The sequence below is a fragment of the Orbicella faveolata genome, unplaced genomic scaffold, assembly GCF_042242905.1.
Source record: "Orbicella faveolata isolate gen_17 unplaced genomic scaffold, um_ofav_v1 contig_47, whole genome shotgun sequence".
In the NCBI taxonomy this organism is placed as follows: Eukaryota; Metazoa; Cnidaria; class Anthozoa; order Scleractinia; family Merulinidae; genus Orbicella; species Orbicella faveolata.
The window spans coordinates 14,987,501-15,001,166 of record NW_028301577.1 but is presented as its reverse complement, the minus strand read 5'-3'; the positions used below and the strand labels follow the sequence as shown (position 1 = coordinate 15,001,166).

General features: G+C 37.0%; 1 protein-coding gene across 1 annotated transcript in view; it reads left to right on the top strand.

Moving 5' to 3' along the window:
• Positions 1-13,666, top strand: part of LOC110065443 (uncharacterized) — a 425,702-nt gene that overhangs the window by 225,758 nt on the left and 186,278 nt on the right. Inside the window, exon 19 of the mRNA XM_089279275.1 lies at positions 58-189. Coding sequence (XP_089135401.1) covers positions 58-189 — 132 coding nt within the window. The remainder of the gene's footprint in view (positions 1-57; positions 190-13,666) is intronic.

Here is a 13,666-nt window from a genome sequence, read left to right as displayed (position 1 = left end):
TTATACAGTTTTCACTGTAATTAGAAATAATTTATTTGTTTGGGCTTTTTTATTTAGGAAATGAGAAGAGTAAAACAAACAGGAAAACTTCACAGATAAGAAATGCAAAACAGCAACAAATTAGATCTCCTGTCCACGATGAAGATGAACCTGACATCAGTAATGAGGGGAATGAATCATATTTGGAAGGTAAAATAATACCGGTAGTCTCCTTAACACAGATGTTAGTATTGTGTGACAGTAGCCCAATGGACATTTGTGTAGCAGATACTTCAGGTAAAATAATGAGGCTGATTTTAAATCTTTGCTTAGAATACTTCTGTCCATAAAGTTTAATATGACTATCATGGTATGTTTTGTAAGCTGATTTTCATTAACTGACATGCTGTGTAATATACTGCATGTAGAATAGATGCATTTTGTATTCTACTCGAGATTCATGATGAATGGTATATGTGTGATATACTCACATCATAGCCATATATCAGTAAGTTTTAAGTTTTGTTTCTGCTTGAAGTTGGAATTCTGTTCAGTTTCTCATCCATTCCTCTCAAACTCATTAATAATTCATCAAATTTAAACAAAGGAAATCATTACCGTGACGGTGTTTGGATATCTGATTTAATTAGCATGGATTTTCTCGATTTTATTTCTCCATTTTCTCCTTAGTATCGATTGGGAAAAGTAGTAGGTGATGTAGTTAATGAATACTGGTGAGCTCATTATTCATTAACTTCTTATTTGCTGTAACGTGAGTGACATTCAAAATTTTTATTTAAAGAAACACACTATACAAGTAAACAAAAATGAACTTGCTAAATGACCTTTTTGCACAAAAAAAGAAGGAAGATTTATTACTATTGATGGAGTGACAAAAAAAATCACCAAGCATTTGGTCTTCAAAGGATTATTTTTGTGAAGCTTGTGGTAAAACATTTACGCAATGCCACATTCTTCACACCCATAAAAATACCATTGTAAAAAGTTAGAAACAGAAAAAAAAGAAACAGAAGAAAAAAGAATTTCTAAACTGCGGTAAAGTGGTTTCTGAACAGACAATTTATATCGCGGAAAAGGTTGTTGTTATTCATCATGGTAGATGCAATAATAAGGTGTATTATTGTTTGTCTCATGATGTAGTCACTTGAGATGTAGATTGCGACGTTTCGACTGCTTACTGCTAGTCTTCTTCAGGCGATAAGGTCGACTGATTGCACAGCTGTGATTGGTGCATTTTGATCCTCCTATTGTTCCATTGTTCCGGCGAGTAGCTGTTCCCTCAGCGGTCCGCTGTTGTACCGTCCTCCTGTTGTTGTGTTTCTTGATCGTGGGTATCCATGCTTCAGGAATTTCACTTCCACTATCCCTGTTGATGTTATTAGGGTGAAGTCTTATGTGAATAGCTTCCTTGACCCTACGTGTGTACCAGTGTTGGTTCAAGAGCGTGGCCACAATTTGTTTTTCTCTGTAAATCCGCCTCTATAAGGTTTGTGATGTATTCAATGGACGCTCTTCCGATTCTCTAACAAGTCCAAAGCCCTTGTCCGCTATAAGCAAGTATGTTATGGTTATATCAATAACATTTGTCCAACGCAAGGGAGATGAAACAACAAGCCAAACATTTTTTCTTCGAGTTGAATCGGCAGATTAGGGAGTTAATCCTCCTCTGGAGGTTTATTAAATTTAACCTGCCAATTAGAGTTTGATTAGCACTAATTGGGCTTTGAGCAACGCAATCTAATTGCAGATTAAATTTTAATCGTCAGTTAAGCAATTTAATCCCTGATTAGCGCTAATCAAGGTTTTGAACAACCGGGCCCAGGGGTGAGAAATAAAGCAACCACGGCCCAGAAGAGCACATGGACAGTATTCACAAAAAAGTTTCCGAATGCAGACAAAAGCAAGTTCGTTGTACAAGTTGATGTCGATGAAAAGCAAAACGTAAGTGCAGTGACCGTAGATGAAAGCTAGGAGAGGTATTTGTGACTGTGGTTATTTATCCGTTACAACAGCAAGGTGAGTGAGGTCAGAGAATTGATACAAGTCACCCGGGGAGACAAAGCCAGAAAGTGAGATTGCATTTAGCATATGTGGAAGATACACTGTCCAATCATGTCAAACATAAGCCATGTCAAACACACATGGTGGCTGGTGATGTAGAGTTTGTTTTTGCTTCTAGAAATGAGAGATTTAAGCAAATTAGAATCAAAACTCGAAATAATTATGAAGAAGAGAATGCTTGATACTTGTCAACATAAGTATGTTATGTAATCAGTGCAAAAATCTATTAAAAGAGATGCATCTGGAATCCTTTTGAATATTTAACTGCATTGCTAGTGAGATTAGCACAAACAATTACAAAGATATATTGGAACAAAATACCATGATTTGTGTTTCCAAGAAAGAAAATTATTGTTATTTTATTTGCATGCACAACAATATGTAGTACCCTTATTATGGTATTGCATCAAGCTGGGGGGCTACTATCTATAGTTGTTAAAACTAAAAGGTGCACATTTTTTCAGGCTGGAGGTATTATAAAACTTAACAGGGTAGGGATTAATTTATAACATTGATTTATCCAAGGAATGAGATGTAGTGGGGCCACGTTAGGTATGTGAAAAGGGTTTCAAGCTGTAAGCTATATGAAAGGGAAACCTTTCCAGTCATAAACAGTTGTCTGTAAAATGGAAAGGGTTTTGTCCTTAGGGCAGGGCCTCCTTGTATAAAACTTTGTTTCATCCGTTCTCCCTCTCCATGGACATTGTTATAAGGTAAAAAACTTATACTATAAATAAAAAGATCCCCTTCACTTCGGGTTCAAGATTTAGACAAGTTTAAACTTTTTTGGTACAAGATGTAACAGGGGTAATTCTTAATGGCAATTTTTCAGCCAAACCTTTCTAAGTAGCCCTTGGTGGGAGGGATCCTCAAAGCTGTCTGAAATGATTCTTATAATAATTAATGAAGGAAATACTTTTCTTTCTATTGTAGGGTTCCAGAAAATTTCCATACCCCTTCCACGGAGGGTTTTTTCCAGTTTGACCCCCTAACCCCCAGGATTTTCCTTTCCAGGAGGGCTTTACGGTACTCTCCCCAGCCCCTGGAATTTCCATGATTTTTCTACTTGGGCCCCCATACCCCTCGAAAATTCCATATCCACAAAAAAAAGACTTAACTCATTAATTGTAATAAAATTTAGCCGCAGCTGTTTATAGTTACATTGTAGACAAAGACGTACTTTTTCACTGTAGACTGCAGATGCGACGCGTTCCTTCATGTCATGGCAAAATGTTTGAACCAGTGTTTAAACTAATAAACAACTGACCTAGGAGCGCTTTACTCCCAAATGGCGTAGCAGCTGAATTTTTGCTCATGGATGATGTAACATCCATAAGCTTAGAAGGCAGCTGGATGGCACTCACTAACTCAGCTGATTCTGGTTAATTTATTCATTAAACCTGGATTAAACAATTTTCTCCTACCTCCCCCGCTAAATATTATTTTTGTCCGAGAGTGGTTAGACAAGGTGGGACTAGAAAGGCCTACATTTTTGCCTGATAAATGGAGAGCCTGGGTACCAGTTTGTTGAATGCCTCAAAGATTGAAGATGGCCATTTTGGTTTCTGTGATTTTCTTTCGTAAATATGTTGTTTTTTGCCTATTGGCTTTTGCTCACACGTAGATGAAAGCTGTTAGAGGTATTAATGACAGCCTGGTCATGTATTGTTCCCAACAACACGGTTGGCGAGGTCAAAGAATTGATTCAAGACACGTGTCAGATTAGCATATGGGGGAAGTTAAACTTGTAGCTTTTTTTCTTGGTAAGAGAATTTGATGGTTTCCACTCGCTTTCTCTCATTGTGGAGTCCAAGATAAGCTTAAATTCTTGTTAGGTTTTGGTTTCATTGTTTCTTTATTGTTTTATTTTGTACGCACACATTAAAAATTCTGCCTGTTTTAGTATTGCAAGCTCGAGATTTGTAAGCTTGTTTTTAAATACTTAGAAGAAAAAAATTCGAATTGTTATCTTTTAGTTTTGTTGTCGTTCACACTACATTTCTTTTGTATTCCATGCTGTTCAATCAGAGTGAAAATTTCTTTACGGATGATATTGCAAGGCAACCTACATTTACGATTGAGTAAATATACACTGCAATATTTTAGTGATGGATGAACAAATTAAGTCCAAGAGACTGTGTACATCAATATTTTTGTGAGAAAGATATGCTGTCCAGTTGATTCAATAAGCCGGATGCATGGTGGCTGGTGATGTAGAGTTTTTTTTGCTCCTAGAAATGAGAGATTTAAGCAAATTGACATCAAAACTTGAATTATGGAGAAGAGAATGCTTGATACTTGTCAACATAAGTTTGTTCTGTAATCATTGCAAAACTCTATTAGCAGAGACATATCTGCAATCCTTTTGAATATTGCTGCATTGCTAGTGAGATTAACACAAACAATTACCAAGATATATAGGAATAAAATACCATGATTTTTGTTTCCAAGAAAAAAGTTATTGTTATTTTACTTGCATGCACTACAATATGTAGTATCCTTATTATTGTAATGTACCAAGCTGGGGGACTTCTTCCTACAGTTGACCAAAGGTGCATTTTTTCCCTGCTGGAGGTATCATAAGACTTAATAGGACAGGGATTTCAAACATTAATTGATTATCTATCCCAGAAATAAGATTTAGTGGGCCACATTAGGTTTGTGAAAGGGGTTTCAGGCTAGAAGCTACATGTATATGAAAGGAAAGCCTTTCCTGTCAAAAACACTGTAAAATGGATAGGTCTTTGATCTTTGATCTTGGGAAAGAGCCTCCTTGTGTGAAACTTTGTTACTTCCCTTCCTCCTCTCCATGGACATTATAAGTTCTATAGAAAAAAAACCTTATAAATTGTAAGTAAAAACATTCCCTTCACTTCAGGATCATGATTGAATCAAAACTGTCTGAAATCATTCTCATAATATTGAAGGAAATACTTTTTTCTATAGATTTCCTGTTTACTTGCAAGCTACAATCGAATTTTTTTATGTTTGACTTAGCTTAAAGTAAACAAGATTTTGCCAATATCCATGTCTCACTTAAGTGAAATTGGGCAAAATACTTTCAGCAGTCTTGGCATTCTCAAGTTGATTGTCTAAAGTAAATTTCAAAATCATGTATTGTAATATTTGCATAATGGTAGTCATTGTCATACAGCTGTTTCATAATGTTAACTGAACAAGGACCATAACCAATTTACCTTGACCCAAAATGCACTGCTGACATATATATAATTATATTGTCAATTTTGGACTGACTGGTAAATATGGTGAACTCTCATTTAATGATTTCATTTTGACAGACTGTTGTTATTCTTTGACACTACATCATGTACAAGTTAATATAACAACAATGTTCCAATTCCAATCAAAATTAATTTTTATCCATTTTAAAATGTATAAGCTGTCTGTGTAAACAACCTGTTATTTGATTTTTGTACTTCTTTTCTATTTCGAGCAGTCTGGCCTCAAGCCCTGGTTGGGAACATTGTATTGTGTTCTTGAGCAAGACACTTAACTCCCACAGTGCCTCTTTCCACTCAGGTGTATAAATAAGTACTGGCAAATTTAATATTGCAGGGTAACCCTGCGATGGACTAGCATCCCACCCGGGGGGGGGGGGGGGGTAGTAGAAATACTCCTTGTCATTTCATGCTTCAGAAACCAGGATAGGTGCCAACCTGATTATCCACTTGGCTCACATGCAGACTTTACTTGCACTTCAGAGTTGGTGTTGCCTCTTTTTTATAACGAATGCTCGTGCAAAACATTTCACATGAAAATGACTTGATTTTTAAGAGAATGAATGTACATGCATTTTCAGTATAGACAGGTGACATGCATTTTCATATGAATTGTTTTGCACAAAGACTTGTTTTGCCACAGAGGCAAAAGTCAACTATTCATCCATGAGCTGGCTCAGGAAGCCTTTGATTCTTCATTTAAGTGATACCATGATCAAATTTTTACATAGAATCCATGAAAGAATAAAAACACTGTTCACCATTTCAAATATCTGCATTAGTTTGGGGGATAAATGAGATAAATGAGATGACTCATGACGACATACACTAAACCCAATGCTATATCAAGTAAATAAATAGACCTATCCTGGCTAATTTGCAGTGCAGACCATTGAAACTTGGTAGACTAACAGTTCTACAGGAAACACACCTATGGCTATAAATTATTTCATTTATTATTTCATTTATTTTATTTATTTACTGTTATTAGAAATATTCTATAGGATTTAACTAATTTATTTTTTATAGTAATGTAAGCGCATTGAGTTTTTTAAATGCGCCCAAAAAACTTCATTATTATTATTACAAAAAAGTTCTGTTCCCATGGCAACTCACTCTTCTCCAGTGCCCAGCCACTTGATTTCAATATGTTAGAGATTTTCAGCTAAAAAAAAGTTAAGCGAGGCCACAAACTCGAGCTGACAGATTTATATGCTTGCTGGATCATGCATATGAGGTGCCATTTGCAAATATCAACATGGAACGGCAAAGGTGACCAGAAATGCCTTTAATATTGGGGAGGTCTGGAACCCAGTACATTGCCATGGAAACATACTGTTAAGCTCGTAATGTGGAGCACATTTGGAAGAATCTTACTGCAAAGAATCAAACATTTCTGATATAAATTAGATGAGATACCTTTTTTAACTCATTCATATGTGCGCAGTGCAGTGAATGAGTTGTTGTGGAGGGCTGGATTGTGGACAATTAATTGTGTGGACGTTTAATTGCGCAGACGGAAATCAACTTGAAATCAAATTGGCGTTAAGTGGAAATCAAATTCCATCTGGCTCACAATGCATGCTGGATCCATGTTCTCTCATGGCAGCCATTTTTTCAAGGAGTTCTGCTTCCAGCTGTTTTGCCGTCCATTTGGATGAGTAACAATTTGCTTTGATAAGTTAATAAAGATAGTGAATTTTTAGCTTGGTAATGAAATGTGAAGGTGAATCAATCAACATGTCACAAGCGTGGGACAAAGAAAAATTCTGAGTCCCCAACAGAAATCGAATCCATGACAGGGTCCGAAATTGCGCTTTCCTGGTCGCCAATGCGACTAGGAATTTTGCACTGGCAACCAGAATTTCACAACTGGTCACCAGCGGGCGATTAACTATTTCAAACCACGATAATTACACAAACTTTGATTTTCACCCAAATTGATTAAAATAAAATTCAAAGCCGCCTGCCAATTGGTCACTTACTTTTTACCTTTCCGCTGCTTTTGAAGTGTAAAACCGATTTTCCTGTTATTATAAATCTACCACAAAATTTCACAGCTACGATCAGTGCGAAGCTTCGCCGCATGTTTTTTCAGCAGTTTCCCATAACATACGTGTTGCGGGCACAGAAGGCCACGTGCGTTCTTTCGCCATGAATATTTATTCAGACGATGTGGTGTCCAAAGATGTCCTGAACTCTTTCCATAATTTATTACAAAGTGGAGACGGAACATCTGCGAAGAAATTAGTGGAAGATTTCGATATTCAACATGGCGATCCATCGATCATCTTGACAGAACGGGAAAGGAAAGATTGTTTTGCACATAGAGCAAAGAACCAAACGGCAGTTTTCAGTTGGGTACATTTCTTCTCCAAAAGGTAGAGACAAGAGAAGGTATAAAGTTGACTTAAAACATTTGACAGTCGTATGAAACTGCGTATATGGCTGACATTCAATTCGTTCGTCGTGGTTTTTCAGTGGTAGATGTATAAATAATCAGCGTGTTTGTATTTAATCTTATCATTAGCGGAAAAATCGCCATCATTTCGGCCCCAAACACGTTCTCTTCGTTCTGATTCTTAAAAGAAAAATTGGCGACCAGAATTTTCCATCTGGCGAGCAGAAATTTTGGCCCCTTTTTTTCGCTGCAAAGGAAAAATTTTATTGACACTTTGGTGACCACACTTTTCCATATGGCCAGTTGCGCCTGCCTAAAAAAGTTCATTTCGGACCCTGCATGACCTCCTGAACACCGGGTGGGCGCTCCATCCACTGAGCTATGAGAACTCATGGAGAGCAAGGTCATTTAACTGAGTTCATATATATGTTTGTCCCACATTTGTGTCATGTTGATTAATTCACCTTCGCAACAATTACTTTAGTGTGCTTTAAATACCTGAGCTCTAAAGCATACAGCGCACACATCAATCATAGCGGCCTACAGTCATACTAAAACCTTTATAGACCTTCCAATTCAATCAGACTTAACAGTCGCTGCGTAAAAATCCCACAGCTCAAGTTGGCGATATAGTCTCCGTCAAAGCCAAACTTATCTCAAAGTCAGACGTCAAACCTGTGTTTTCCTATAAGCTGAACAAAACATTCAACAAGAGTGAGACCATAATTGCAGATTCCACAGCACAATGCATCTTACATTGTGAGGAGAAGCAATAGATAAAGTTGAGATTGACAAATTGTACCAGTTCACTAATTTGAAAGTTGGCTACTTCAATGGAAAATACCTTAATGGTTCGCAAGACTCAAGCATTGCTGTTTCTGAAGCTATTAAACTTTCCCCCGACAGTGATGCAGCAACTGCTCAACTGAAGCCCAAGGCAAAGGAAGTTTATGAAATCACAGGACGTATCCTGGCCATCGATATCAACAAACAACATGTCTGTGTAAACTGCAAACATCGCAACGACAATGATGAAGACTCCCCTGATGACCTTGTACAGTGTTCCTCCAGCAAAATAAGCACACTTAAAGAAAGCCTCCAGGAAAACTTCGGTAGGTTTTACTGCAACCGAGAAACCCTGGATGGCATGTTTCAGTCACTTACAGAAGTTGAGGGATACAATCTCGAAACAAAATCAAATAACATGTCCAGGAAATTTATAGTCCAAACTCTCCTCTTAGTAAAACAAATCTCATTTGAGATTTTCATGGAGGACAAAAAAATTAAGTCAATGAAGATAAACAAGTAAATATACTTTGTCATCCTCACTGTCGCTGTTGTTTGCTGCTTTTCTGATCCTCACAAGACTTTTCTATTCCTCGGAATGTTTTTGTTGTTGATAGCAAGTTGTTGTTGTTGTTGTTGTTGTTGTTGTTGTTGTTGATCACAAGTTATTCTTGCGATCAAAGAGGACAAAGAAATTAAGACAAGGAAGGTAAAGAACTAAATATAATTTGTCATCATCACTGTTGCGTTTGCTATAATTTAATGATGCCAGTTATGGTCATTCCACTCAAATAGAACCTGCACTGAGATTTTTGTCAAACTTTGGCTATTGATTGTTTATATTATAGGAACTTAAATTTTGAAATAAAAGTGAGGGGTCTCCATATTCGTTTAGGAGCAGCAGTACCTTGTTTATACCCAATAAATCCTTATAATAGCACCATGATTATAGTCACAATTGCTTACTAAATTCACGTTTCGACGATTGTTTCTTGTTCTACACTGAGAATTGGTCCATATTTATTTTGCATGGAGAAATTTATTACTCATTTCAAAACAACAGAAAAAAACGATAGGTCAGCGTACTTGTTTTCAAGAAAAATGACGACTTTAACCTCCCTGGCGAGGTCCAGCCTTAAAGAAAAAGCCACCATCTTTTCATGCGTGCGCGCTAATCACGCGTGAAATTATGCGCGGTAGGGATGCGCAATCCATTACTGGGGAATGACCTTAAGGCAAAGAAGTATGAGGGTTTTCTGATCCTCACAACACTTCTCTATTCCTGAGAATATTATTGTTGTTGATAGCAAGTTATTGTTCTTGTTCTTCATCACAAGTTATTCTTGAGATCAAAGGCAACAAAGAAATTAAGACAATGATAGCAAAGAACTAAATATAATTTGTCATCCTCACTGTTGCTTTTGCTATAATTTAATAATGCCACTTGAGGCAAAGAGGTATGTGGGTTTTCTGATCCTCACAACACTTCTTTATTCCTCAAAACGTTGTTGTTGGTCACAACTTGTTGTTGTTGATCTTAAGTTGTTCCAGCAATCAAAGAGGGCAAAAACTATATAAATGAAGATATAGAACTAAATATACTCTGTCATTCTCACTGTTCCTGTTATAATAATTTAGTAATGCCACTTAAGGCAAAGAAGTATGCAGGATTTTTGACCCTCACAAGACTTCTCTATTCATGAGAATATTATTGTTGTTGATCGCTAGTTATCATTGTTGTTGTTGATTGCAAGCTGTTATTACGATCAAAGACAACAAAGAAATTAAGTTAGTAAAGATAAAAAACTAAATATACTATGTCATGCTCATGGTTGCTGTTGCTATGATTTAATAATAATAATGCCACTTCCCGGGGGGTAATCCCCTATATAAGCTATATAGGTGTGCTGCCCTAAGCAGTACGGTTTTTGAGCTGTTTTGGTCTGAAAACGGGTATGGATTTTGGACATTTTGGCCTGAAATTGGGTATTTTTGCCTACTTGTCTGAAATAGGGTATAGATTTTTGCCATTTTTAAGACTCTGGTCTGAAATTGGGTAGAGAAAATCACATATTTTGGTCTAAAATGGATAAGCGTTTAAACAAACAGGTCGCACCCCCACCACAAGTTGTTCTTGCAATCAAAGAGAACAAAAACATTTCATAACTGAAGGTAAAGAAGTAAATATACTTTGTTAATAATGCCACTCAAGGCAAAGAAGGTATGTGGCTTTTCTGATCCTCACAACACTCAGAATGTTATTGTTGTTCATCGCAAGTCATTCTCGTTGCTGTTCAACCATAAGAAAAGTTATGGAAGGGGCTGGACATAAAATGAAGGATTTTTAAAGTGGGCACTGTCGCAAGCACCAATGTATAGCCCAATCCTTTTATGCAGCACTGGCCCACTTGCTTTGTTCTACTGCCCTGCCCACTGTTGTTAAGAAACTACCCAGAGGTTCCAAGAATTTGTGAAACTGCAAGGAAAGCAAATAAATGGTAGGATGTTTCACTTCTGCTCACTTTCAGTGAAATGCATTACTCCAAAGCCCCAAAGAGCTAGTTCCCTGTGTGCATTACCATATTCTTCCACCCAACCAATTAACCACTCCCACTCATTTTCAGCCCACAATTGTGAAGATCCATACACACAGCATACTTTTATGAAGCTCATAGCAATGCATCACACTGCACACATTCATGTATTTCAATAAAAGTAGGCAAAACTGAAACAAACCATGAAGTGCAATTACACATAAAAACTCAATCTTGTCCCTCAAATAATATGAATGAGTTGGCCTACAGAGCCTTTGATTATCATATTTCATCAAAATTCGGTTGAGTGTATGATGTCATCACTTGGCTAATTTGCATATTTCAAAAACTTGAATATCTCTGGAACGAAAAGAGATATTTGAAAATAGTAAACAGCATTTTTCTTCTCATACAGGTTACTTAATTATGTTTTAATTATGTTTTGACTTTGTCATAGTACCACTTTAAAGGAAGTTTTCATACAAGTAGTAGCCTCCCTCCCCTTTGGAAATTTACCTCTGACCCCCTACCCCTCAGAATTTCCGTGACCCTCTGTGGGGTATCAATATTTTCTGGAACCACACATTCCCATTTACCAGGAAGCTAAAATCAAATTGTTTACCTTTCACATAGCATAAAGATAGCATAAAGTAAACAGGATTTTGTCAATATCCATGTCCCACTTGTCACCTATCCATGTCTTGGCATTCTCAAGTCGATTGTCTATAATGAATGTCAAACTCATGTAACATAATGTTATACTTTTTGCATATTTTTATACAGCTGTTTCATAATGCAGCACACAAATGTTAACTGAAAAAGGACCAAAACCAACCATGCACTGCCGACTCACTAATATTACACATATTACAGTACTGTGCAAAAGTAATCCATGTGAAATGCATGAATTGCGTTCTTTGTCTTTGTGAATTTTTTAAAAATCTTGCGAAAATTCAAGGGAAAATTTGATGTGTTTTGAGTGATAATTCACTTGAATAATAGAGGAAATTTTGTTGGATTTTGAACACCTCAACGAAAATTTGCAATCAATAACGTTCTTTCGCCAGTAAGTACGCGAAATTTCGCTACACATAGCCGAAGTTCGAAAGCGTATCAAGCACAGTTAATCACATAATTGACTCAATCGATCGTCATGTAATTTACATGAAATATATTTTGATAGCTGTTGTATAAACTGCATGCTGAAGCTTGCTGTATTTACTTATCGATCATTTACTAGGAGGGAATTATAACACACTACTAACACAAGGTTTCTTTTATCTTCTGCATATAAAATTCGCTAATTTTGCAGGCTTAAATTCAGCTTTAGAGCAACTTACTTACATGCACGAGCTCTGAGTTCATTTTGGGAACGAAGCCAACACATTCAAGCAAAACACTTTCCCAGTAAATACATGAAATTTCGTTTCGAACAGAGTCGTAATTGATTCAATGGGGTGGTCATGTAAACACCCAATATATATCTAACTGAATTCCCAAAAACATGCCCGCATTGACTCAAAGACAGTCCCAGCCACCAGAAGTCCTCTGACCAACCCCTGGCTAGGAGATTGGCCAATCACACATACACGTGGCATGGGCCACTCCAGCAGGGTGCCATGTCAACACAGAAGCCTCAAGCAAGGTCAAACAACTGAGTAAAATACCCAGAAACACAGTCAACATCAAGCTTATTTAACACGGAAAACTCCAATTCTAGCTAGTTGGGAGTGTCAGTAAAAGACACCCTCCCCTCCCCCCTGCTTTTGACAGCTGGCCCCCAGCAAGCCACCAGCAGATAGGCCAGTCATTGGGCCATGTGCCCAGCCTTGACAGAGCCCCCCCTGGGTTTAAGGTTGTGGCTTAGCCTGGATTCAGGCAAAGCCCGAATCCAGGCGAAAACCTAGCGGGCATGTTTTTGCAAATTCACTTAGATATAGATAACTTTTTTGTGACTGCATGCCAGAACTTGCTGTATTTACTTATCAGTTGAGTGGATGGATACATAGATACATAAACTTTATTAACGTGTCTTTTTATCTAGCCAATGGGGGGAAAAAAAACCCTCTACTAATTGGGAACATTTAGTATAATAATAATTATTAATAACCTACTAACTATTTTCTAATGAACTATTGAAAAGCCTGACAATATAATTAACAATACAATATAGTTAAAATCCAACAAGCTATTTTCTAATAAAAACCAACTAATGGGATAAATTATTAAAAAGAATTAAGAATTACAAAGGATGCAGTTGGAACAATTACACTTAAGACGAGATCTTTTTTAACTTCGAGCAATCAAGCGCGCCAGCGGCCAAAAATCCCATAAGAGCTTGCGCGCGCATTCTGCTTTCAGATCAGGACATGAACAGTCGGCCATATTGTGTTGTGGTGGAAGAGTACATGAAATTTTGTTGAGTGCAAGCGTTAGCCAACCATTTTACTCTGGTATTTTATTCAGTCACTTCAGAAGAAGATCTGTAAAACTTTGAAAAACGTTTTAAAGCGGTGAGTTCATTGCATATTTAGTTTAACCTTCATTTAAGGTTATAACCGGTACCCAAATAATTTGTTCGAAAAGATCTTGTCTGCCGTAAGATTTCGAGTTCTCTGACTGCTCAGAGATCCAGTCTAGGATTA